A 25799-nucleotide genomic window follows, 5' to 3' on the forward strand; every position below is an offset into this window, starting at 1 on the left:
GTTATGAGAATATCTGGTTGGTATTTCTTCCATGTGTCCAGCTCAGAATAAGAAAGTAGTTTTCGGTCAAAACCAGTGTTTTCTGGCAAAAAGGTCATAGAATCCTGAGTATAGAAGCTTGATCAGACACAAACATGTGGTCTGAGAAAAACTGGCACAAAATGCAGGTATACATTGGAGCTTGGTCAAAAGAAGGCAAAAAACTGCCTGGTAGGGGTTCCACTTCGGAGTACTAAATGGCTGCCCAGAAAGATAAAGAAGCACGTGTTGGAAGGGCCAGAGAAAGAGCTGATGAAGTTGCAAATTGCCTTGGAGGCTGAAACAATAGCTCGCCTCAGGGTGGAGTGAGAATTAACAGCCCAAAAGCAACTAGCCCGAAACCTGAGAAACCTGTTAAACAACTTTGTGCAGGAGCCAAAGAGCTTTAGAGTTGCAGATTAACACCATTGAGGAAGCTGTGGAGGATGAGCCAGGGTCTTCTAGCCTAGGGGAGGAGTTGTGCCTTCCTGAAAGTGATTTCAACCCTCTCTGCACTTCGGAGGAGTTTGATGCAACAAAGTCAAACCCCTCCCCAAGCCATAAACTCCACCCATCGGTAAAAAAAATGACAAGGTGAGACTCCCTGAGCAGATGTCACTGATGTCACCTCCCTCCACTCCTTGGAGGAGGAGTTTGACTCAGCAAAGACAACCCCCACTGCAAGCCCTGCTATCCAGAGACAGAGCCGATGGTGATACCACAGTCTGCAACAGAATTGGTTAATTTGCAAGGGAAAATTAAAACTGAGAATGTTTTGAAAGTTTCACTGATGGGGAGTGAAATAAAGCTTTCTGAGGAGGGAGTGACCTATTGCCTGAAAAGTTTAAACCTGTTGGAGTGTTTGTTTTTTTTTGTTGGAGGGGGAAGAACTCATCCCTCTCCCCACTCCAGCATGTGGTAAATTGCTGGAAGAGTATGGCAGGCAGTGGGCTTCCACCCAGTGCATGGGAAACAGCCAGTGCCATCTTGGTCTTCTCCAATGTAATTGTTATTTATTGCAAAATTTAAGGATCAAGCCTGAGACGAAAAACCTCTGTGCCAGCTCCAAAAAGTGGGAGAGAGTGGTGCATTCAAATCCCCTCAAAGTTTCCTACACTGCCTCCTCCTGGCAGCACTGGGTGTTGAACCTTGTCCACTGTTAGAGGCCAGAGGTGGGACTGCAGAATCCATAACCTCTTGGGGAAAAAATACTTTTGTCATTGTGCAAGTTTGTTGTTTTGGTCTTGGTAATAAGTCTGCATGTTCAAGTATATCCTGACCAGACAGAAGACTGGGTGTATGTCTGGAAGTGGAGTAAAGAGGTGCTTAAGCAGAAGTGGAAAGGACTCTAACTATACACACAGCTGTGAGATCTGCAGTTGGAGACATCTAAATTATGTGAATAAAGTCAGCTCTGGACAAAGAGGAGCACAGAGGAACCGTATTGGACAATATAGTAAACAGCTATCCATTGGAGATAAAGCTGCAGTGAAATCTGAAATCTAAAATGAAATACATTAAATAGTTTATGATGTTGTATTTTCAGAACAGTGTCCCCAGTATGCCAGCACAGTTGTTTGCTCCTGGATTAGTTGACCATCCTAGCAGGACCTTGTACCTAACAATTGTAGTAGCAAGTATGGTTTTAAAGGGGTGAGCAAGAAAGAAAAGAGATTGGTGTCCTTTTCCCTAAGGACCACTCTAACATCACACACACAGAACAAATATATGTTATTGTTGGCTTTTGGATTGGAGTCCAAATTTGCAAAATTGGACGTAACAGATTATGTAGATCCAATGCAAATTGTTTTGTCTAAAGTGAAAAGGCCTCAGAAGAATGGCTGGCTACTCTAACTCAAGTTGGCCTATTGTAGTAAACCTTTTGCCAAAATTGCTTGATTTTCTAGTTTGCCAGTAAATGTTTTGTGTTGTTTTGACCTCATGAAAATATCTGGTTGGTATTTCTCCCATGTGTCCAACTCAGAGTGTATGAACCACTGGAAAGCCCTTTCGAATGTCCCATTAAGCGAGTAGATAGAAACCTACAGGGTGTCATTTTGTCTCTGGTTTTTGGTACTGTTCAATGAAGCACAACAAAACTGGTCTCTTAGAGAGATGGGGAACATCAGAAAAAAGGTGTGGGTTTAATCCCTGGAATCAGAGCAGCATATGCCCTTTAATGAATGTCTGCACTGGCTAAGAGGTCAGAATGGCTATGGATTAATATGTTCAGTGTTACTTGTACAGTTCAGTATTGAGTCATGGAACAGAGCATTCAGTTAATTGAAAGCTTATGGTTTTCTGCAGATAGTTTGATTGATTATCTTTGGGAGTGCACTGGCATTCATTTTTGTGGAAGAATCGTTTCTGCTCCTGAATTCTGCTAAACAAAAGGATAAAAAACCCACATGTGCGACATATGCGATGGCTTCTCACGTGAATGAGAAATTCTGGTCTGAGAATAATACACTTCTTGTTAGATCATGTAATTCATTTTTTCTTTATCTGTATCGTTAACAGACCATGAATGAGTTTGAATACCTTAAGCTACTGGGAAAAGGCACTTTTGGAAAGGTCATTTTAGTTAAAGAAAAAGCAACTGGACGGTATTACGCTATGAAAATTCTGAAGAAGGAAGTTATTGTAGCAAAGGTGAGTAGATGGGATGTGGTTTACCCTTTGTCAGAGTCATGGGAAGGATTCTCAGAGTAGTTGTAAGTAATTGCTCTGTTAGTGTTTGAAATGGACCCCTGATCTGGGGAATCACTTTGCTGATTTCCTTCTGCTTGCGTTTCAGGATGAAGTAGCGCACACGCTGACAGAAAACCGGGTTTTACAGAACTCTCGGCACCCATTCCTAACAGTAAGCATTTCTGCCTCTGCACAGTGTAACTTGATATCACCACCACCAAGGCTTTCCTTATTTTCTGTTACTTACTAAACACATCTGAGGTCTGTGTTTACAGAGTGGCTGTGTCGTTTTGTAGCTTTCCATTTTAGGGGCGCATATATGAAAATGCTTTTTCAAGTTTTCTGATTCTTGCAGGGCAGGTTCTCAGCACCTCTTGAAGACAGTGTTTCAGGCTGTGGTTTGACATTCGGGCTCACCCATTTAATTGCTGTCTCAAGAGGAGTATCTGCTTTCCTTGCCCTTTAAATGTTTGGTCTCCCTTTTGTAGGAGAGGTCAGGGTGACTCTGTGATTTTGTCTTCATTGTTTTTTTAAGCTCCCAGATACAGCTCACCAGTGGAATCAGAGCACTGGTAACACCAGCCAAAGGATAGTGGTAGGAGCATGTGGAAAGGGAAGGAGAAGAGCAGGACTGTCCTTTATCTGCTGCTCTCTTTTTGAATTGTAAAATCAATCCATACTCTTATTTTAGACTACCAGTGCCAGCAGTCTCTCTGGGCTGAGTTCAGATATCCAAGTTCCATCTCAAGATTTTGTTTCTAGTATTTATTATAAGTTGTCTCTGAATTGTTTACAACTGCTTAAAGCCTCTAAGAGACTGTGTAGGATCCTGGTGTTTTCCAGGTACAAGGGCTTAGCTGAAGCTCAGACCTTTTAAGCATGACCTCTGGAAGTAAACATTGCCTGTATTGAGTAAAGTCAATAATGTTGACATGTCTAAAACTTGGTCCTTCATTTCTCCAGAAAAAATATGACTGGTTTAAAAGTGCCACCCTTTGCAATGAAGACAACAATAGCATATTCAGTGTTTTCTTTTTAATGCTTTTATAAACCCAAATATCCAGAACAAGGGCTGTCTTGAGACGTTAGCTACCAGACTGGGTTTAGCTTGGGTACTAGAAAAGGTTCTTACCCGGAGAGTAGTTGGACCCTGGAATAGACTCCCCAGGGAAGTGGTCACAGCACCAGCTTGACAGAGTTCAAGAAAAATTTGGACAATGCTCTGAGGCCCCGATGGGATTCTTGGGGTGGTCGTGTGCAGGGCCAGGAGTTGGGCTTGATCATCCTTTTGGGCCCCTTCCAGCTCCGCATATTCTGTGATGAAAAATCTTAATATTATGGCAAACAAGTTGATGTTACTCTTGCCACAGGAACACACGTGACAGGACTATACACAGGCACCTGGTGACTCCATCACAGCCTCCATCTGGTCTGGTTTTGTGAATTGCTCACAGATTGGTATTGCCAGTGTTGGCCAATCCCCTGGCAGGCTGTCAGCAGGGAGCAGTTGCAGGCAGCAGGGCAGAGGCCAGGGGGCTGGTGTGTGAAAATATGTGTGTTTCATATGAGAGGTCTTGCAGCCAGTGTGGTGAAGCCTTGTGCTCCAGGGTTTGGTTCAGGCCTCTCTTCTCTCAGTTGAACCTGTGGCCAGAGGAGGAGACTTCAGTCACTGTTGGTACACTTTGAGTCCCTGTTAATGGGCCAGGACTTAGTTTTGCAGCATTGTAGGTGATGATAGCTTCTGCAAGGTATTTGTTTGATGTTTTATTAAATTTATTTAGTGAAATAGGTTGGCAGTGAATCAGTCCTCAGCTGCAACAGGAAAATACAAGTATTATATAAGATTTAAGGACAAAAAAATTCACTAAAATAGAAAATTTCACGTCTGCTTCTGAAAATCTATTAAAAGTGCTTTTCTAACTGTCACTGTGATCTGTCTTCTAAGTTTTGGTTTAAATCTGTTTCAGGCTTTAAAGTATTCCTTTCAGACACACGATCGCTTGTGTTTTGTTATGGAGTATGCTAATGGAGGGGAGGTAAGGGAAATACAATAATATTTAATACTTTAGGATTTTCCTGTTCTACTATTAATTTTGCTTGATATTATTTAGCTAAGGCCCATTTTTGCAATTCTAATTAATCCAAGTTGTCCCAATTAAACAGAGCTGTTCACAGGTTTAACTAATATGAAGAAGTAAGACTCTTAATTTTTTCAACTCCATTTTTAGAACATAGAGGTTTTGGGCATAGGTTCATATTTTACATGACAGCATTATATTGTGATCTGACATTTAGAAGTTCAAGAAGGCAAGGTTGCTTTCTAGTTGCTCTAGCTGTCAGACAAGTTTTAACACTTAAATTAATATTGTGAGTATACTTGGAGGGAGAGCTAGAAACTGCTGACTGCTATTACAGTCAGGAATGAAAAGTTTGAATATTAATATTTCTCTTAAATCATGCATTAGGCTCTACTTTTAATATGCAATTGTAGTTCAGTCAAATACAGGTTTATAATTTTCTGAACCTGTAAGACTGTAGTACATGAACTGGTTATCAGTGTGTGTCTGTGAATATGAGACATAATTATCTAATCATTTAATTTATGATGCTTTTTAACACATTTGGGAACACAGCTGGGTGAGGGTGGGAAGGGGTTTTCTCTTAGTCGATAGCATCTTCCAAATAGGATGGCTTGTGAACTGCAAGACATGATTCAGAAACATTTAAAGTTAACAAATTACTGTTCTTGTAGTTGTTTTTCCATCTGTCAAGAGAGCGTGTCTTCTCTGAAGACCGAGCTCGGTTTTATGGGGCTGAGATTGTTTCAGCGCTGGATTACCTGCATTCAGAGAAGAATGTGGTTTATAGAGATTTGAAGGTACGTAGAAAAATCATTTTCAGGCTTTTGGGGTTTGCCTTTTTGTTTGTTGTTAAAAAAAGCAAATGATCCTGAACTATTAAGAAATCCTTTCCTGACTGAACTTTGTCCAAACTGTTGTTGCAGCTGTTGGGCTGGACTTTACAGGATGTCTAAACCCTTTGATAGTCGAAGAAGCTGCATAAGGCATTTATTGTGACTCTGGCAGCATTTCAGAGAACATGAAGGGTTACTGGGCTACAGGGGTTTCATTTTCACTTGCCTCCTTAAGTTCTGAGAGAAACTTTGCTGGTGCTTCTGCACGGTGGAACATAATCCTGGTCTTACCAGAGAGATGGAAGTTCACACTGCATGGATGTTGTGCTTCCTTGCAGTGTGCTCACATCATCTTCATAGTAGCTGCTTGCAGTTGGAAAACTGCCTATGCTTCAAGTTACTCATTTGTTTGGTTAGCACAGAAGGGGAAAAGAAACCCCAACCAAACAAGGTATCTCAGGGCAAACGAACTTGAGAAATTCTTGAGGAAAATGCAACAATAGCATTTTCTTTCTTCCTGAGCAGAGTTTTCAGAGAACAGGATGAAGGGATCGTGGTGGTTTATTTAGGGGCAGTCCAAAATGAAGAATTCTCTGTAATGTTCTCTGTGTCAGAGTAATTTTGGGATCTCTGCTGGGATTTTGTCTTCATATTATTGTGATTCACCTGTAATGCACTTTATTGGTACACAGAGGAAACTGTCCTAATACCTGGGTGACTTTCTAAAATATTAGAGGCTCGGGGGATGACTACCATGTGCTGAGTAAATGTATATCATGATTCTCATTTAAAGAGTCTCTTGGGAAGTGGTTCCTTAAACTTGCATATGATTTCTGTTTTATTTATTTTATGCTATTGCTTACTGGTACACATTATTTAATAAAATCAGATAAAAACAGGAAGTTGTGTGAGGGGGAATATTTACTATACTTTCTAAAGAACTTGTGTTCTTTTGATGATGATACTGTAGAAGCATAAATACAATGTTTATGTTCTGAGTTCTTTCTGTGTATATGGTTGGTTACCCCAAGACTACAAATTAGTTACTTAATGTTCCCTAAAGAACTGAGAAAAATGTTACAAATGTATATTTGCATTTTACATGCCCTGGCAGCTGCTGTGGCTCTGACCCCACTGAGGATAAGTTTCAAAACTGATTTGCAAAATTCACCTCTTTGATTATTCTGCTCAGGATTAGTGTATGTTACAGGTAATCATGTCTTTTAATTTGGCTTTTCTTCCCAGTTGGAAAATCTTATGCTGGATAAAGATGGACACATAAAAATAACAGACTTTGGACTATGTAAAGAAGGCATCAAGGATGGAGCAACAATGAAGACTTTCTGTGGCACTCCAGAGTATCTTGCACCAGAGGTAGTTTATGTTGGCTGTTGTGTTAAATTGCCTTCTTTCACGCCTTCCGTGGTAGCAGTAGGAGTACAGAATAATTCCTGTGCCATGATGTGCTCATGCTCTAACTGCTGTTATATAATTACGCATCCTGAGACTCCTTTATTCATCATGATCTGGAACACATCTTTAGCATAATGATACATGATAATTTTTTGGCGGGGTAGTTTCTTCCACTTGACAGAATATGTACATTTTACTGGAACAGTGCTTGTTTCTTGTATCAGATACATAATTTTAAAAAAAGCCCTTTTAATCACTTCAAATATTTCATGATAGATTGTCTATTTTGCAGCTTTCTATGTGTTTTCCTATTTGAAAGGTTATCAGTAGGACTTCACTTGAGAAGTAGAAGTATTGTCCAATTCTTTTACTATTTGAGGACAGTAAAAGGTGACATGCTTTCAGAAACAGGACAGACCAAGCTGTTTCTCTATTATTTAGCATGGCATGCATTAAAAGTGCTGACTGTTTTATGACTATAAAAGCACAAGATATTTCTCAGTGTTAATTTGAGCACGCCACTTTTGGGGAAATAGATCCAGGCAGGGTATCTCAGTTCCCAAACAGTTTTGGATAATTTTTTTTGTTCAGTTTTTTTTTTTTTTCCTTTGCAAGTGCAAAATTCAAATGCATGTTTTCAGTTTTGTTCCTGGGAGCACTCTTGAGTTGTGCAGCAGAGGTGATGAGGGTGAGTTAGGGGCGGATGAGAAGCAAGGTCAAGTTGTAGGGGTGCGCGTACGCTCGGTGCTCAGAGTTGGTTCCCCTGCTCATGCTCTGAGCTGTGTGGAAGCAAACTCCTGGACTCGTGGGGCACGAAGCCGGGGCCAAGGTGGGGTGCCTTGCACGAGGGCTGCTTCCTTTGCAGTGGGGCTTTGCTTCCTGTGGCATTTGTATTTCCATCCTGCTCGGAGCACACGCAGAAGCCAGCCTTGGGCTGCTGGCAGGTTATGGATTGTTGGCACAACTTTCCTGTGAGTTGGGAGACTTGAGCATTGCAAACCTGCCTTGAATTGAACTGTGCAAAAGTAACAAAGGTGGAAAACCAGCGTGGAGGAGGAATATTTCTGCTGCAAGCTGATGTCTTTGCTGATCAGTGCTTTTGTGCTCCCTGCTTTCATAGTGGTGGCAGCATGCTCTTGGGTTTTGTTTGGTTTTTGTTGTGTTTTTTTTTTAACTCCCAGCTGCTTTCAAGGGCCTCCAGTCCTTTGTAATAATGAAGAACATGGGCACCTGTCGAAGTAGCTTGCAGCAAAGAGGCGGAGCCAGTCTCATGATGACTGCCAGCTTTTCCATGGATCACCAGAAGTCTTCAGTGAATCTAAATTGGGGTCCATGCACCACAATTTGAGATTTACTGATGCAGAGAGTAATTAGCAGCATGACAGAGTGTTTATTATTCATAAACATGCCTTTTATTTTAGCTTCCCTCTTAAAATCAATTGCTGAACTTCAGTTTCTCATCAAGGATTTTTGTGAGGATGCTAAAAATATTCATTGTTTTGGTTTTTCCTAACTTGGAATGTGGGGATTCCCTGTGCAGGCAGTTGGACTGTTCCTTCTGTTCTATTACTTGCTATTATTTTTTCTTTTTTAATATTTATGATGAGTTGGCTCATCCAAAAACCCTGAAGGACAAATCCTTTTGATTAACTCAGTTCTCTCCCTTACTTGCAAATCCCATCTGTGAGTTGGAGTGTTAAATTCTGGGGAGGTTTTTGTCATCTGGTTGATAGCATGCAAAAATCTGGAAATTGTGTGCAAATGATCTTCCATGCATTTAAGGTCATATATCCTTAAAAGCAGGGGTGTCAGTGCTCCTGTCTGCATTTGTAACTCGAGTCCAGGACAGCAGTGTGTCTGTACAGTTGTTGCATCCTTGTTTTTAGGTTCATACTGGAATCTCATGCATGGATGACAGTGACTGAGCCATGTCAGCTTTGATGTGTCAGATGCATCAATGGCTGTGATGTGTACAGCTGTTCTGCCTTCTCTTTGGAATTCCATCTCGCAACAGTCTAGAGCTGCTCGTTAAGGAATTATGATCCCTTAATTTAAGTGAAATGACGTTGTTACTTTACTGCTCCCCAGCTATCCAGTGTCTTGCAATAAGTCATGGATGAGTGCAATATTTTTTTTTGTTACGGTGCAGTTTCGATACTCACACCATTGCTCTCTTTTATGCAATCACTAATATGATGATATGCTTGTTGTGCTAAAGAACTTTGAAGAAATAAGCATTTTATATTCTATTTAAAATTAATGGAGGTGAGGGAAATCATTGTAGGTAGTAATCTAGTTTATAATACAGAGTATTAATACACTTTTTAAAGGAACATGTGAAGTGTTTACTGCATTTCAGAAGCACCTGTAACATTAACTACATGCACAACAAAGGCCTCTGTGGTTTTCTTTTTCTTTCAGTCTCTCCTATTGCATCTCTTGCAGCAGTTTAAAAAACAAAAATACAAATCGGAGGCCGTGTGAGTGTTTTATTTTAGGCAAGCCAAGTGTAGGGGAGTGTGAACAGGAAGCGCTGGGTGACTCAGAGCGGGAACTGCATTGTCACACAATCTCCGTGAGCCGAGGGCTGCCGTGCCTCGGGAAGGACAGGACGGGGCCGGCTCCTGGAATCCCAGCCGGCGGCAGCTGTGCCGGCCGCGGACATGGAGGGGGCAGCTGCACAGCCAGCTGTCGTTTGGTGTGAATCATACGGCCGGGGAAGCTGGAAATAGACCGACGTGGGGTAATCTAATACCTGGCAGCCTTTTGATTTTTACTGCAGGCCCTCTCCCTCGTTCAGATAATTAAGGGGAATAATTAGTGGATAAAGAGAGGCAGAGTGCAAACAGTTGTTATATGAAGTGCCTCGATGCTTCTTTTTTATGTGCAAAACCTCTATATCAAGATTTGTAAGGTGTAAAGATCTTGCTTTTGGTAAACTTGCACTGACTTGGGCTCTTTTACCTTTTTAATTTTGTATGTTAAGTATTCTGAATTGCAGGAATGTAAAGCTCACACAGACACTGTCCAGTAAGAAAACAGGATGGGGGTGCATTTGTGGTTCATGCTCGTAGCAAGAGTAAGCAGCTCAGTGCAGGCCCGTGCAAGGAGTAAAGATGATAACTAAAACCTGAGGACAGGGTTTGGAACATGAGATGTTGGTGTCAGCTACAGACAACTGCATAGGAGACACAAAGTCTGGAGAAGTCCTGGTAACATCCACTGCACAGGCCACAAAACACTCCCCACTGCCTTCAGCAACCCACTGTGCAGCAGATCAGAAATGCTCTGTGGCAGGGCTTTTCTGGAGCAAGCAGGAGAGGTGGAGAGCACTGCTGGGTCCCAAGTCTCTGCACAGCTGCTGCTTTGCTAGCCCAGGGGAAGGGAAGAATGGACTGTGCTGGGCTCCTTTTGCTGTGAGACCTGGCAGAAATCCACCCCACTGACTGTTCCTGTGTTTGCAGCCCTCTGAGCAGAGGCAGGAGTGCCTTTGGAGCGGGGCAAAGGGTTGGAGGGGAAACATTTCCAGACAATTTGGCTGCCATTTTACAGCCTTAGAGCTGGTCAAATGTTAGAAGTGTGGTTCTGGCTCTTAGTGTTTCACATAGATTAGTCACTGAGTATTTGTGGGTGGTCTTTTAGGATGTGGAGAGCCACCTCTTTGGGGTGCAGGTTGGTAAGAAGATGATGAATATGTTTGGCTTTTTGCTTGTGGAGGAGCAGGTTGATGGCCTTTTCTCCCTGTACTGGCTCCTTGGTGGTTTGAGTTTTTTCTAAAAACTTGGATCCCGTTTGGAACAGTTTGTGATGAATAAGTGAGAGTTTAACAGCTAGCTCTGTAATGTGAGAACATTTCTTGGCCTTTGGACTCTCAAAGGTTGTGCTTATCATGACTATAACATGAGGGAGGATGGGAGAAGGAAGACAAGGAAGCTGCTGTAACAGACCTGCTGCCTCCTTTTACCCCCTCTGCTCACTCAGGGCGGTGAGCATGGATGCCAGTTCTTTTCACATGGCTCTTCTGCAAATACTCTGCTGGTAGATATGGCTGTGTTATGGAAGATGGACTTGCTGGGGTGAATTTTGCTTCATGAGTTCTGTGTTCATGCCTGGTTTGGGAGTACCTTCTAAAGCCTTTTCCTTACAATCTGCAGGTTCTGGAGGATAATGACTACGGCCGTGCAGTGGACTGGTGGGGTTTAGGAGTTGTGATGTATGAAATGATGTGTGGCCGGCTCCCTTTCTACAATCAGGACCATGAAAAGCTCTTTGAACTCATCCTTATGGAGGAGATCAGATTTCCACGCACATTGTCACCTGAAGCAAAATCCCTCTTGTCAGGTTTGCTGAAGAAAGATCCTAAGCAAAGGTGAGGCTGTTGCTTAATATTTGCACTTTTTTAAGGTATTTGAGACAAAATTGTAATTTAATTTTTAATCCATTCAAATTGATTATCCAAGAAGATGCAGCAAATGGATCTGCTCATATATTTTAAACTTTTTAAATGAGCTGACAGCGTAAATAGTGACACGAAGCAGCTTTGGTGCTAAACTTCAAAGTATGGTGGCTGCCATTAAAGTAAAACTATAGCCTGAGAGAAAGCAAATTAACCCTATCTTTGGCTGTAATGAATCCAGTGGCTGCTGGGATGCTCTACACCAAATGCTTTTACCTTCTGTTGCAGTTGAGACTGCTATCCCTTTCCTGAATTTTTGTCTAGATCTGTGCCAGTGGTTTAGCGTCCTGCTTTGGACAGTAGGTGGTGGTGTTTGTACCATGTTTGTAGTGGAGTTTATACCATGCTCAATTGACTTTTCCCATTTCCTCCTTTTGTTTTTGTTTTTCTTTTATTGCTGTAATTTTTTAAAATAACCCTTGATTTAAAAACAGAAAAAAAAAAAACATAAAAAAGCCCCTAATGGCTAACAAACAAAAAATGAAACAAGATCCAAAAAGGATGTTGACCTTCACAGAGATAAACATCAGTTTAAAAACCTGCCATCTTGTCAACCCAGACATTTTTAAAACAAATAATGTTGTGACTCTGCCCCTGATCTCCTGTCCTGAACCTTCCACTGTTAATAGGCCCCAAATAGGAAACCTTTCATGTGAGGTGCAAGCAAAGAATTCCGGTTTACTTTCTGGTATTTGTTTAGTCTCCATGCATGTGTGTGCACATAGCAGGAAAATGGGATTTGCCACTACCTGGATACTTGGAGCAAGGATTTCTGTCATCACTGTAGGCTATTTCCTTCAGTATTTCTTGATGGAGAATCCTGTTGGGAGGTCTCGTAATGCAAATGCCCGCTTTTAATGTTGGAGGATTCATCTTGGTGGTGCTCTGGGGAGCGGGGCAGGGCTGCAGCCTAGAGCGTGGCCAGCCCTGTGCAAGGTGGCAACAGCTGCACCCCTGCTGAACCTGGCGCCTGCGAGGGGACCTCCAGGAGAGGGTTGAGTAATTGATGAGCAGCCCCAGGCTCTGCTCTTTGAGCCTGGCTGCAGCCCCTGCCAGCAGCATTCCTGTCCAGCAAAGCGCTGGGTTAAATGCAATTGTGACCCTTTCATAGCTTATTCAGGTGGGGCCTTTCAATCACTGGGAACACAAGCAGCATCTGCTGCAGTTTGTTCTTAAAGGAGCATCTCTGATGAACCAAAATGCAATTTGTTTACAAACAAAGAATACCCACTTGTTTCTAATTACGAGATTTTCCCAGTGCCAGTAATTACTCCACAATATGCTCACTTTATACAAATAGCCACTTCTTCACATGTATCTTCTGCAGGCTTGGAAGCAGCACTGCTCTGATCTGGTGGACAGATGATTTTCATGCTGCTGATAGAAATAACTGTTGACTAGACAAGCCTGTACAAATGCCTTATTGTAATTATGCCTAATTATGCTGGTGCTTCCCAAGCTTTTTTGGATCATGGACTGTTCTTAAATACATAACTTTTTAACTGAAGCTGTGGTTCAGCAAATCCCCTGCACTTTGTGACATTTCAGGCAGCATGGACACCTGATCTGGAAGCACTGGAGGTAACAGTCCTGCATCCTGCCCTTGCAGTGTTATGTTCCTTTTTCTGGGTGGTCTGGGTGCTGGGGAGGGTGCTTGGCATACTTGGTAGTTGACTCACAGTGTGCTCATGGAGCCATATGGACAAAAACCAGCCAGAGAGCTACTGAAATACATTCACTGAAAAGTTACATAATGTGTGATAGTGTGCTTTGGGGAGCCACTGTGTAATTCAACAGAAATGCCAGTGGTGGACAGAAGTTGGTGTCATTGTAATGTTTGTGGCAGAAAGCGTGAGAATTGGCAGCATAACTTTGGATGAACTTCAGAGTGAGATGGAGGAGGCAGCCAAAACCATGAGAAAAAGGAAACTGGGAGATGTTGTCACTTCCCCTAAAATCATCAAAAAAAACTGACCGACCCAACAATAAAGGTTGATATACTGAAGCTTAGTGCCAAGGATACTTTAGGTTAAATATCAGGAAGCTAGGTAATTGTGATGTCTATCAGTCACTTAAATCTTCAAAATGACCTGTTGTACCTGAGCTGGATATACTGAAGCAGTGTTAGCACACTGTGTTCAGTAATACCAGACTCCCAGGCATATGGAGAAAATGTGAAGAAAAAGAAATTGCATTCTGCTTTTAATCATGGCTGTTTTCTAAATTTGGTCATATGAAATCCATTTTGTAAGAGAAAAGGAATTTTGAAGTTTCTTTTGGGATTGATAGAAGTTTATTAATCTTGTAATGTGAGCCCTAATTTTCCTAAGAAGGAAAAAATCTATTCTGTAAATATTTCCTGTTAATGTGACCTGAAATTCCCCTTTGCTGCTTTGTGACATGGATCAAATGAAGGAAGGTAATCAGAGCATTTTTTCATACATGAAACAATAAATTTTTTACCTTTCATTGTTCTTCCTGTGGCTGTGGAGACTGCAACCTGTGAAAGTGGGCATGGAATAGAGCACCCTGTGTAAACAGGCTAAGTTTAGATGGGTGGGTGGGTGGGTTTATAATCAGTGTCTTGCAAGCTCTCAATCTTGGCAGGTTTTTAACTTGAGAGAACTTCAGGATGGTTTAATCTGAATTTGGATCATAGGATTTTACTACGTGCCTTAGTCCCTGTTGTAGGGCAGGGTTGTTCAGCCTCTCTCAGGTGGGGTTTGTCACAGGCTGCTTCACCTGCCTCTGTGGTGCTCTTGGACCTTGCCATTCAGCAAGAATGAGAGGAAGATGATGCAGCATTTCAAAAACACCAGTTCAAAACTCTGATGACTTCAGAGAGTTGTAGTTGTGGCTTTGGAGAGCTGAAGGTCTTCCCTGGGACCTGGTGGTCAGTTCTTGCAGTCACATGGAGATCTGATACTTCATTCTTCCCTAGCCATGATGGTTCTTTCCATTAACACATGAAAGTTTGGTCACAGATGTTCAGGACTGTCAGAGTCGATCAAGCCCTTCCTTGTATAACTCCTGGTTTTTTCCCTAGTGAAAGGAGGAGATTTGTAGTTAAGCTGTGTGTCTGTGTCCTCCCTGCTGCTCTGCTACAGGAAGGTTAGGTGGCTCTTGAGCACCCTTGCCCTCAGGCCCAGGGAGGTGTGCAGCCCTCACAGCCACTGCTGGTGTTGGAAGAGTTACTGGTCCTCTTGGACAGCACACTTGGATGCCTTGTGGACATGCAGAGTTTTGGAGCCACACGTGACAGGTGACTTGTGTTTGCTCTGAAACGTGTGTGCTTGAGTAGGAAGGTGCTTCTGTCTCCAGACAGCTTCAGGGTCCTGTGCATCAGCTGAAGTGCAAAATGCTCAAGTCTTCATGTTTCACCAGGGGCTTTGAGACAGGCTGAGATTTAGCTGTTGTGTATGATAATTTTAGTCTAAATCAGTTCTGTCCACAGCAAGTTAGACAAACAGTTCTCCCACAGACATCTAAATTGAAGCTGAGAAAAACATAAAAGGCAAGTTTAAAGATTTTTTTCTCCCAGCTTTCCAGAAATTACTATTTTAGAGACTTCCCAAGCTTCACCAACCTCAAACATGACTCCTCTCGATTACTGATGTTGTGAAGTGGGAGCTTTTTCAGTGCTTTCTGTATCTACCATGTTTGTGTCATATGCATGTGGTTAATGAAGAAGTGGGGAAGTAATGCTCAGCAAAAAACTGGGAGTTAGCTGCATTAGGCTTTCCAAAAGTGTTAATCTCTGAGCAGGAAAGCACCCAAAGACTGTGTACAGGGCTTTGGGAAGAATGTGGCCTTTTCCTTCCAAATATGGAGTCTTCAAATCGTGCTCTTCTCAAAGCCAAAGACAGCTTCTGTGTGCTGATAGTGCCAGTCACAGGAAGCTGATGTGGATGGAGCTCCCAAATCCTTCCTGTGGCTGTTAGAAGCCTCTGAAGGTAAGGGCCATAGTAAAACAAGCTGCTGGTGTCCATCTTGGCTGTATCAGAGAGGAGAAATAGGAGTCTGTGTGCTCAGAGCTGCAGAACACCAACAGCCTTAGCTGGGCTGTTGTTCTTGAGCCTGGTAGGGATGTTTGTGCCATGGTAGAATCAGGTTTGGGGGCAGGGCTGACTCAGAGAAATCATGTGAAGACAGGGCTGGAAAACTAGAAGTGTGCAGGTTTCTTTTTAAAGAGCTGGGAATGGACCTGTGAGCTGAGCACTGTTTACTTCTACAAGTAAGTGGGCCAGTAGAGATACATTATTTTTCATGTGATCCACTTATTGCAGTCTTCCTATGTGTTTACAGAATATATTTATATATGTTAAAAATACAGTACGGCAAATTTTTAAAATTATTTCTATATGATATATCTGTGGAATGATGGCTGATTGCCCTCAGTTTATGGAGCACAGACATTTGTCATTAAATGGTTAAAGGGACTTAAAAGCAATATGCAGTTTCATAAAAATTTAAAATGTGCAAATAATTTAATTTTAATATTGATGTTGCACTTTATTAATAATTTTCACTTTTGAATTTAACTAAAATAAGAAAGTCTCTCAAGTGTAGATAGAAGTTAAATGAATAACCAGAATTGTTTGGTGGTTAGATTTTGAGGGATGTTTTCTCTTGCTTCTCTTTAAATTGTTTTTTGGCTTCTATACTTTCTGTTCTATTGCTTTATATACTGTAAATTTCTGTAGCTTTTTTGCTTTTAAAGTCCTATATATTCTATTTTTGGTTCTGTCTGAGGACTTAAATGTGCAGAATTTAACTTTATTATCCAGGAATCTCTTCAGAGCTCTTATTTCTGCTGCATTTTATTTATTGCATGTCCCTATGAAAGACAAACCTGCTGCTCTTTACATTCTCACTGGTGTTTAACCATGATTTTTGTGTTAGTTGCCAATTTAATTGTGTTGTCCTTGAGACAGACCTTTCATAATAATTCTGGAAAACAAAACTGTGTTTTGGGATAAATCCATATCCAAAATACGAGGTTTCTGTTGTTTTTGCCATTCACTTTGACTGGATTTGTGTCATTTTTAAAAGGTAAGTAAAACATCTGGAGTCTTTCTTGGCATTTCCCTGAATACGTGTTTGCCCTTCATGGAACACAGGCTCGCGTTAGATAACATATTCTGCAAAGCACTTGTACATGGCTGCAGCCAGCCTTCCTGCCTGCTTCTGCAGAGCACATCCAGGTGCTTCTTAGCCCAGAGTCACTGCCGAGCTCCTGTGCAGTGTGTGGATAGAGGATTGACTCCACCCTCCTCATCAGCCATCAGCATTGTGCTGTGGAAGCAACAAGGAGCCTGGCAGAGACCTGGCAAAGCCACTACACCTGGAGGGAACCAGCCGAGAAGTGATTACTCACTGAGTTTGTTTCTGTTCCCAGGCTGCCCTGGAGATTGTCTCTGTTCCAGGCTGCTCTGCAGCTGTACAAAGTGCTGCCAGGCAGATGGGAGAGCCCTCATCCAGCTTGGTTTGGCCCCTGGGGCTCTAGGGTGGACTTGGGTTGGTCTTAGAGCTCACCTGGGGAGTAGAAAGTCACCCAGGTACTGGAAGGCTGGGGAGCTGTTCCACAGCACATTTCCTAAAGGGTGATAAGGAGCAAACCCCTTAGGTCACTGTGGCACTGTGATGGAAGGGGGCAAGGAAGCAAGCACAGCCCCTGGACTGTCAGGCACCTGTGCTGCTGGGTGCCTCTGGTACAGCTGTGGCCTCTGCCAGTCTGCCTTCTCTGCAGATGCTGCTCAGGCATGGCCGAGGGGTTGAACGCATCAGGATCCATTCCCAGTGAGCACTGAGAACAAAGTGTCACAGTATTTGACTTTTCCATGCTGAACTGTCATCCAGTGCTGTCCCAACAGCATTGTGCTTTCATGCTGCATTCCAGAGCATGCAGTGTCAAGCTGTAAAAATCTCACTTCAATGGGTTTTAGTACAGCCTTCATATTTTCTCTGATATTTTGAACCAAACTCCTCCCCTCTATCTGCAGATAATCATGAACTGGGGCATGGGGTTACCACAGGTGGCCCAGAGGACATCCAGGGCCAGATGTTGAGCACAATGGATGAGGCCTGGCCAGGTCTTGGCTTCAGGCCCAGAGAAGAGGCCTTGTCCCTGATGTCTGTAACAGTATAACTCTAGCCTGGGCCTTCTACAGTCATTGCTTCAAGCTCTTGAATTGGGGTCAGTATCTCAGTTTGCCAGTGGCACCAGGCATGGGAGAGCAGGCAGATCCTGGAGATCAGCCGGGGTGAACATGGTAACACCTGAGCATTGTTTTGACCTTGTTACCTGAGTCTGCTGCTGATCACCCAGTATCTGTTTTGTTTTCTCTGTGCCTCCTTTGCTTGCAGATGTGGTTCAGTCTTTTAGAGAACATTTTAACCTCCACAGCAAAATTTAAGCATCAGTTAGCTCAACACTGCAGCAAAACTGATTGCATCTATAAGCTGTGTGGACAGTTTTATTTTGGAATAAAAGTGCTTTATCTTGATATACCTCAAGTCAATAAAACACCCTTTGTGCTTTCCTGAAGCCAAGGAAGAGGAAAGATTTGCATATGCTGTGATATTATCATTGCAGTTGTCAACTGTTTTCTTTAATGGAAATTTAAATCAGGTTGCATAAATCAGTTTGCCTTAAAAAGCCTTGTCTCTCTTTCCCTTCAAATTCAGTTTTACTGCTGGCATCACTGTGCTCTAGAGGACTGTAAGGGGTAGTTGCATGTTAATGTAGAGAGAAGGATCTGTGGCTCAGACCTTTTACTTTACAGGATCTGCTGTGGTCCCAGGACAGCATCATTCCTGAAAGGCAGGTTTTTTGAACAGTGATTTTTTTTTTCTGTGTGTAAGAGAGACATTTTTTTCTAATTCTGTTTGTTAGCCTGTTTTTAAATCTTTTAGTGGAACTGTGTTGAAGCCTAAAATAGACCCTGCACAAAAAACCAAACACACAGCAAATGCTAGAACTGCTCCCAAATGCATTATATAAACTCAGAATTTCTTCAGTACACTGCAATAAAAATTGTATTAGAAAAAATAACTGTGCTCAAACATTTAATTACTTATTTTGCCTCCTACAGGTTAGGTGGCGGTCCTGATGATGCCAAGGAGATCATGCAGCACAAATTCTTTGCTGGCATTGTTTGGCAAGATGTATACGAGAAAAAGGTATTTATACAACTGTTCTCCCAAGGTGTATTGTAGCTGTGGATGTATCAAATGTTTCAAATTTTGTCGCTCTCTAAAGGTACACAGAAACCCTCCACAGAAAAGGTTTGTAGTTGTTTTTAGCAACAACTTAAAATACTGTAATCAGATTACTTCTGGGTTTTTATTTTGCAATGGTAGGAGTATCTCTTAATGAGATACATGGTTTTATGGCTCAATAAATAGGATGTAATCAAAATAGCTTCCAAATTGAGAGAGTATGTAAGCTTTTAAAATGGCTTTTCCTATGAACTCTTGCTGCCATTGCTTGTGTTGACTGATGCATCCCTTGCAATCCCAGAGTTGCTGCTGGTTCCTGAGCATCTGTAGCCAAACTTTCTAGAGGGAGAAGTAGAAGATGGGCTTTTCTTTCCCGTTGGATTTTTCCTACTTTTTCAATCTAATGTTGTCAGCATTCAAGACAAGTCCAGACAAGTGTAGGCTCTTACATCAGTCCAAGCCTAATTCTGTTTTTTGTGTGTGGCAAAGGACTGATACGAAGTGTCTGCACTTCATGGGTTTTCTTTGAGACCCACTGGGTTTGTTGGCTTTTCAGTGGGAGCCACTGAAGTCAAAGAGCCCAGCCCTTCCTGTAAGAATGTGTTTCATCAGTTGTCTGTGCCTCACTGCCCCTTATTTCTCAGATAACTATTTCACACCTCCCAGATGCCCTGCTTTGTACTCTAAGGGTGGTGTGCTGTTGTCCTCTCAAGTTCAATCCTCAACAGCCGCATTTTCATAACACTTGTGAAATGCAGCCAGACGTGGGTCTGCTGATTCAAGGCTCCCATCTACTGGTGCCAAACGGTCTCGGTCAGTCCCAGCCTTTCCTGAATTCCCTCAGCAGTCCCTCCTGGTGTCAGATCTCATTTGATCTCTAAATACAGTTTGGTTGTCCCTCCAGTTGGTGGGAGCAGGTAAGAAACTTGGCAGAAACCGAGTTTCCATATTGTAGTGGGGGCATTGTCCAGTGCCTGTATACAGCTACAGAGAGGGCTCTGTTTCCTTCTCTTCTTTCACTTCCTCACAGATCTGTGTGCCTAAAAGAACTGAAAAATCAGCAGACAAGTTTTTGTGCCTTGAAAGTGTGGATAAGACGTTAGGACCTCAGCCCTTTCAGAGCATCCCTTGAGGGAGAGCTGCATGCAGTCATGAGGGCAGGAGAGAGTTCCATGGAGTTTATTCAGTATAATGTGAAAAGTAGATCTGAATTCCTATTCTAAACAGGAAGTTGTCCCCATTTTCACCCAGCTGACAAGCTGAATGTTTGAGGGTTTGCTGGGTTTGTGCAGGTAAAAGGTAAAGGTACAAAGCTGACAATGGGGCTCAAATATTTTGAGTAAAGTTATTTGTAATTTGGTAGTAGTCCCCAGTTCCCTGAACAGAAGAGAAATCACACAAGCTGGAGGCAGTTTTATTTATCCATAGGACTGAGAAAGCCTTTATAAATTGTTCCATAGTGGTAATGATTGAGATTATTCTGGAAACTCTCAGGAAATTTGAAATATTTGCATCTTTTAGAGAAAACTGTGCTAATTGAGACTGTTCCTGACCTTGGACTATGCAGGGAGTCTAGACCCTGGCTTTGGTCATGTCCCATTAGTGTTTGCAGCTGAGGTAGGCACACTGTGCAAATGGAGAGCCTGTGAGTAGTTGCTGCCTACATTCTGGGGGTCCAAAGAGGACCTTGCAGCATTTACCTGACATGCAGTCCCATGGATTAGAGCTGCATTTTGTCAGCTGCCAAGAGGTGTTTGTGTGCTAAGCTTGGTTCCTCACCATCTCCAGTAATGCTGGGCATGTGCATGAGTATGGGCTTGGGTAATTCAGAATGTATGCTTTGTAATTAAGCTTTTTGGAAACATAGCTTTGCTTTAAATTATAAGGAGCTTTGAATAACTGGGGTTGCCCCCTAAATTTAAAATGTTTATTAGGCTCACTTGGAAGAATGCTGTCTGACTCTGGTGCAGAGAAAGGTGCAGTTTAATTTGCAGCATTTTGCCCACCCACAAGCAAAACATACTCCAAGAGATTTTAATCACATGGGGATTTTTTTCAGGTCCTTTTTCTCTCTTAAACCAGCATGAGCCTGTGGGTACCAATGCTGGTCTGCAGCCGTGGGAGGCTACAGGTGGCACCTCCCTGCCAGTTGAACTGCAGAGCTATTGCAGTGACAGCTTTCCAGTAAAGTGACATATTTGCTTGTTAAAGCCAGCGTTGGAGCTTTCTGCGGCTTCCCCTCTGTTTCCAGCTTAGCGCTCAGAATTTGACAGCTAGGGGGAAAAGATGTCTTGTGGGTGCATCATAATCTGTCTCAAATTGCTTTTAACAGATACTAAAATAAAAAGGAAAATGATACAGGCAGCGCTAGCCCATTCCACATGTGTGCTGGCTTGGGATTGCTGCTCCGAGTCGCTGCAATGTGCTCAGTTCAGGTGGCTGCTGCAGTGCCCAAGCCCTAAATCACTCCGAGCTGTGCACAGCAAGCAGAGCAACTGGGGGCACTGTGAGTGCCAAAACCACCATTAGCTTAAAAGGACAGATAGAGCTTCACACACATGCACAGCCTGTCAAACCCAGGGTTGCTTTGGGAAGGAGGCAGAAACTGCTGCAAGGAGAGAGAGAGAATAGTTACATGAGGAAGAATCTTCCTGCTCCACAGGGCTTTTATATGCAACATGCTGGTGTGATTTGATTGAGAAGTGTTATTAACATTATAATATAAAGCGTTCCCTCTTCAATAGCTTCAGGGGACTGCAAAGCTTATAGTAATTTCTGACTTTGGGATATCCTATTTCCTTTCCCTTTTTAAATTCAGGACATAAAAACCGCTTCTAAGGACCTAATACTTTTTTGTAAGGGAAATGTACCCAGCTCCTTTAAGCCATTCTTCGGCACAGAGGATTGTGAGTAATTGGGAAAAAAAGATGATGAATATATACTGTAATTGTGTTCTCTTAAAATAAACGGAGCTTTTATGCTCCTAAATTTTTAAGGATTGATTTTAAACAGGAAATGCTTCTTTGTATGTGGGAACACTGCCATGTGTATGCATTACATTTCTTACAGTCTTTGCATTGGAAATGAACGCATTTGATTAGATTGCTGTTTATAAGACAGGACACTGTTAGGTGCTCTCAAAACAGATCAGAAAGACCATCCTGGTGATAGGGAGCTTGAAAGTTGACAAACGAATAATTCTTCACATCCAAGCAGGAGGCAAAGTCAGGGGTGGGGAAGAGGTGTTTTGTGTATTCAGGATTTGCTGATGTTTTCCAGGTAGTGATTTCTGTCGGTGTAGTTCTTGTTTGTACAAATGCAGAAGTGCATGTCTTGGGGTCACTGCATCATTCCAGTTGGAGCAATTTGCCATCCACCTTGCTAAATCTCTCCCTGCAGTTTTGGATTGGAAGCTTGGCACTTCCTCAGTCACGCTCCTGAGCTGCTGCCCGGTGTGGCTGTGTGCTATTAAAAGGTGGCCACGCGTAACCCCGGCACTGTCCCTGTGCTCAGGAGGGCTCAGAGCCCTGTTCACATCCTGGTTCTGCCCCCCCATGCAAGGGAAAGTGGGCAAGGTCTGAATCCCAGCTCCAGTGCCCTCCAGAGCTGTCCATGTTCCAAGAGTGTGCATCTGTATGCAGCCAGCTCCCCATCCCGCTTCCCAGGCGCGCTCCTCCTCCAGCCCCAGTCAGGCAGCTCCGCTCCATCTGGAGCTGCTCTTGCCAGAGCTTGCCTAGGTACACATGGATGATTTCCAGCCTGTCTGCCTGAGTTTCAGGAATAAACCCCAACAAGTGCAGCTCCTGGTGTAGCAAGAGGAGGATGTTCACTGCTGACTGGGCTCAGGTTTTTGTAAGCACTCCAGGTTTTCAAAGTTCAGAGTTGACATCAAACTGCTTTTGGGGACCAGGAGTATTAAAGTTCAGTGTTGCTGCTGCCTTGGCCTAGATTCTGCTGGGTTGGTCAGACATCCAGTGTGAGCTGCGTGGGCACAGTAGTGCTGTAGCTGAAACTTTTTGGTGAATATTAGAACCCTTGTGGTGATACACAGGATTAGCTGATAAGTTTTATATCACTAAGTATCTTTCTTACTCATTTTCATCCTCCTTTAAGCATAAATCTGACTAGACGAGGTTGACAATTTCCATATAATTGTGGGGAACTAGTATGTGTTGTTACTTTTAAACACTGGTCAGCATGGTATTACTTGAAGAATTTTTAGGATTCTAAGTTTTCTTTGTGCAGTTAAATCCTAAGGAAAAAAATGCCTTAAATGCCCCATAAATAGTAAGTGCACACCTAAGTAAGTATTCTTACTGTATATACTTCCTTCTTTGGGAACTGGTGATTTTTGGACATTTTAGAAACTTACAAAAAGGCACTGTAGCTTATAACTATGTCAAATTCTGCTTGTTACAAAAAGCACTGCAAGAACCTGTAAATGGACCCTTTTTTTCTTTCCTTAGCTTGTACCTCCATTCAAGCCACAAGTTACATCTGAAACAGATACAAGATACTTTGATGAAGAATTTACAGCACAGATGATAACAATCACTCCTCCTGACCAAGGTAAAGTTTTTCCAAATGTTTCCCACTGTGTTCTCCACACCACCAGAAATCATTTGCTATGATGGGTCTGTTCAGCCCATATGAAAAAAGTACCAGTTTAAACTTGAGGGTTTTCCATATATATTTGACCAAGAAGTTGGTAAAATGAAAAACCTGCTTAATAAGAGTGAACTTATTTGTACTATGGTGTTTTCCAATCTGCACACTCCCACTGGAAATCAGTGGTAATAATGTTTAGCTCATGTCCATATTCATATGCACTGTGTATATGCAAGCAGCCAGTTGAGCACAGGCTCATCAAAATATTGTATTTTTGTGATAACTGAGCATGTTTGATGCTCTCAAATAGCAATTGCCAGAAATTCAGAGCAGTGAGCGTGGATTAATCAGTGCAGCTCCTAGCAATTTTAAATGGACACCTGAACATCTATTTTCTGAAATAACTTTACCATGCATTATCTTATTGTTGATTTGCTGAAAATAAAACTAAAGGTAGCTAGTGTTACCTAATGGGTTTTTATTCCTCTTTCAGATGACAGCATGGATTGTGTAGATAATGAGAGAAGACCTCATTTTCCTCAGTTCTCCTACTCAGCCAGTGGAACCGCTTAATGTTTTGCCATTCAGAAACAAAACAGACTGCATTTTGGGGACCTTACGTCAATGGACACTAGAGAACTTTCTATATTATCAAGTTACAAACTGTGTTTGTATTACGACTTAGATGAATTTGTAGGAAGCCTCACAGATTCTGTATTTAAAACAATTCTTTGATGCGTTTTTGAGAAGGAGAACAAATCCATTCTTTAAGTATTACGTCAAGGCTTTTATGCTGAATCACCATAGGTTTTTAAGAATATACACCAAAACTGTTTACTTTAGAAATAATTAAGGTATTCAACATATCAGCAACTCTGACCAGAAAATCCCCTTATTTTATTTATTTCATACAGTTCATTATCTAAATACAGAATCTGCACTCTGATCAATTAGATTTATAGAGGAAGATATAAGACGTTAGTAGCTAGTGCAATAATATAAGCAACAAAGTGAACAAACTCTGGAGGGTTAAGGTTCAAACTCATTTTGGACAGCAGTGAAGTGTCATCCAACTCCAGAAAACCAACTATAGGAACAGCATTAATGGCCTCAGTGAGGTAAATCAAAAAGCAAAAGTTATTTTTGTTATAACATCTGCTACAAGACATTACATATCAAACTGAATCCGCTGGGATTGCCACGCCGTACAGATGAGTATTTCATTCTAGACAGTGCATTTAATTATTCCGTTTGCATAGAATCTAGGAATACTTCATAGGATTGGCTTCTCAGAACCTAGAAAACGCTTGATTTACCAATCTAATATGAAAGGCAACAACACAAAATCACCCACTTCCACCACTGTACAGAAATACCACACAGGTCTAAGTGAGAAATCATCCTCATGAGCAAGTCAGCCAGACACGAGTACATTTGGCACTGAAGTAATGACTTGTTGCCGCTTTTTTTTTTTATGAAAAGATATATGAATATATATAAACACTTAATGAATTTTTGCATCATGCCAGATCATTTCTTCTTTCTTGAGTGTGCATTAAAGGTATCAACCAACAGTTCATGGTGCCTTCTCACTCTTGAAGATTCAGTTTAACAGTGTTTCCCATGTATAAAAAAAACTAGGTTGAAACTTCATATGTGTTTGAATAATAATGGTGTTCAAAAAGTGAACTCTTTTTTTGTTTTTCATTTTTAATCTTAGTGGGAAATTCCCCACACCCTATTTTTGTTGTATCATGTTTCTTTGTAATTTTCATAAAAGCAGTCTTATTCTGTCTCTGCTGCAAATAAAGTTATTCCATTGTAGGTTGCGTTCTTTAAATTGCGCTTTTTTTTTTGTTTTTTTTCATTCTCTTGATTGTATAAAAAATTATGACATGTATTCCAGTTAAGTAGCATTTAATATTTTTATTTGAAAGTAATTATATTATGAAAACTCCCATTCCCCTCTGTCAGACACTGCAGTGCTTGCACAAAGAGCCCATCATCTTGACTTTTTTTTTAACAACATTCAACTCTAGTAATTTTACTCATGATATGAAAGTTTCCCTCCAAATACTTAAATAAAATTGCTTTAACAAGTTAGGTTCTTATTTCTTGTGGTAGGAGCCTTCTGATTATGTAGAGATGCAACAACTGCTCCAGTTTCTCAAGTTTGATGTGCCTATCACTGAGGGATTCATGTTGTTCTGTTCCTCCTCAGTTGTTTCATCTCTGTGCTGATCATTATGCAAAGATAATTTTGGAAAACGCTTGTTCAGAGAAAAGCAACCTGTGCCAGGAATAAATTGTTTTGAGGTGAATGAGGGCTGGCCTTGTTTTGCTGCCCTCCTGGTGCCAGCAAAAGCCCTGATCTGCAAAGGTATTTCTGTTCCACCGCTTGGGCCAGCCTGTGCTGCACAATCTCTAACACTCTCAGGCACTAATGTTAATCACAGCTGGGTTACAGAAGGCTGGAAT

General features: G+C 41.9%; 1 protein-coding gene across 7 annotated transcripts in view; it reads left to right on the top strand.

Moving 5' to 3' along the window:
* AKT1 (AKT serine/threonine kinase 1) overlaps nt 1-25145 on the top strand; it is a 75908-nt gene extending 50763 nt beyond the window's left edge. For all 7 annotated transcript variants that reach the window (XM_064423151.1, XM_064423146.1, XM_064423145.1 and 4 more), the window contains 9 exons: nt 2539-2670; nt 2816-2881; nt 4677-4745; nt 5462-5587; nt 6869-6997; nt 11191-11405; nt 18587-18674; nt 23180-23282; nt 23815-25145. In XM_064423151.1, the coding sequence (XP_064279221.1) occupies nt 2539-2670; nt 2816-2881; nt 4677-4745; nt 5462-5587; nt 6869-6997; nt 11191-11405; nt 18587-18674; nt 23180-23282; nt 23815-23894 (1008 nt within the window). In that variant the 3' untranslated portion in view covers nt 23895-25145. The remainder of the gene's footprint in view (nt 1-2538; nt 2671-2815; nt 2882-4676; nt 4746-5461; nt 5588-6868; nt 6998-11190; nt 11406-18586; nt 18675-23179; nt 23283-23814) is intronic.
* Nucleotides 25146-25799: the final 654 nt, after the last annotated feature.

The sequence above is a fragment of the Passer domesticus genome, chromosome 6, assembly GCF_036417665.1.
Source record: "Passer domesticus isolate bPasDom1 chromosome 6, bPasDom1.hap1, whole genome shotgun sequence".
Taxonomy (NCBI): domain Eukaryota; kingdom Metazoa; phylum Chordata; class Aves; order Passeriformes; family Passeridae; genus Passer; species Passer domesticus.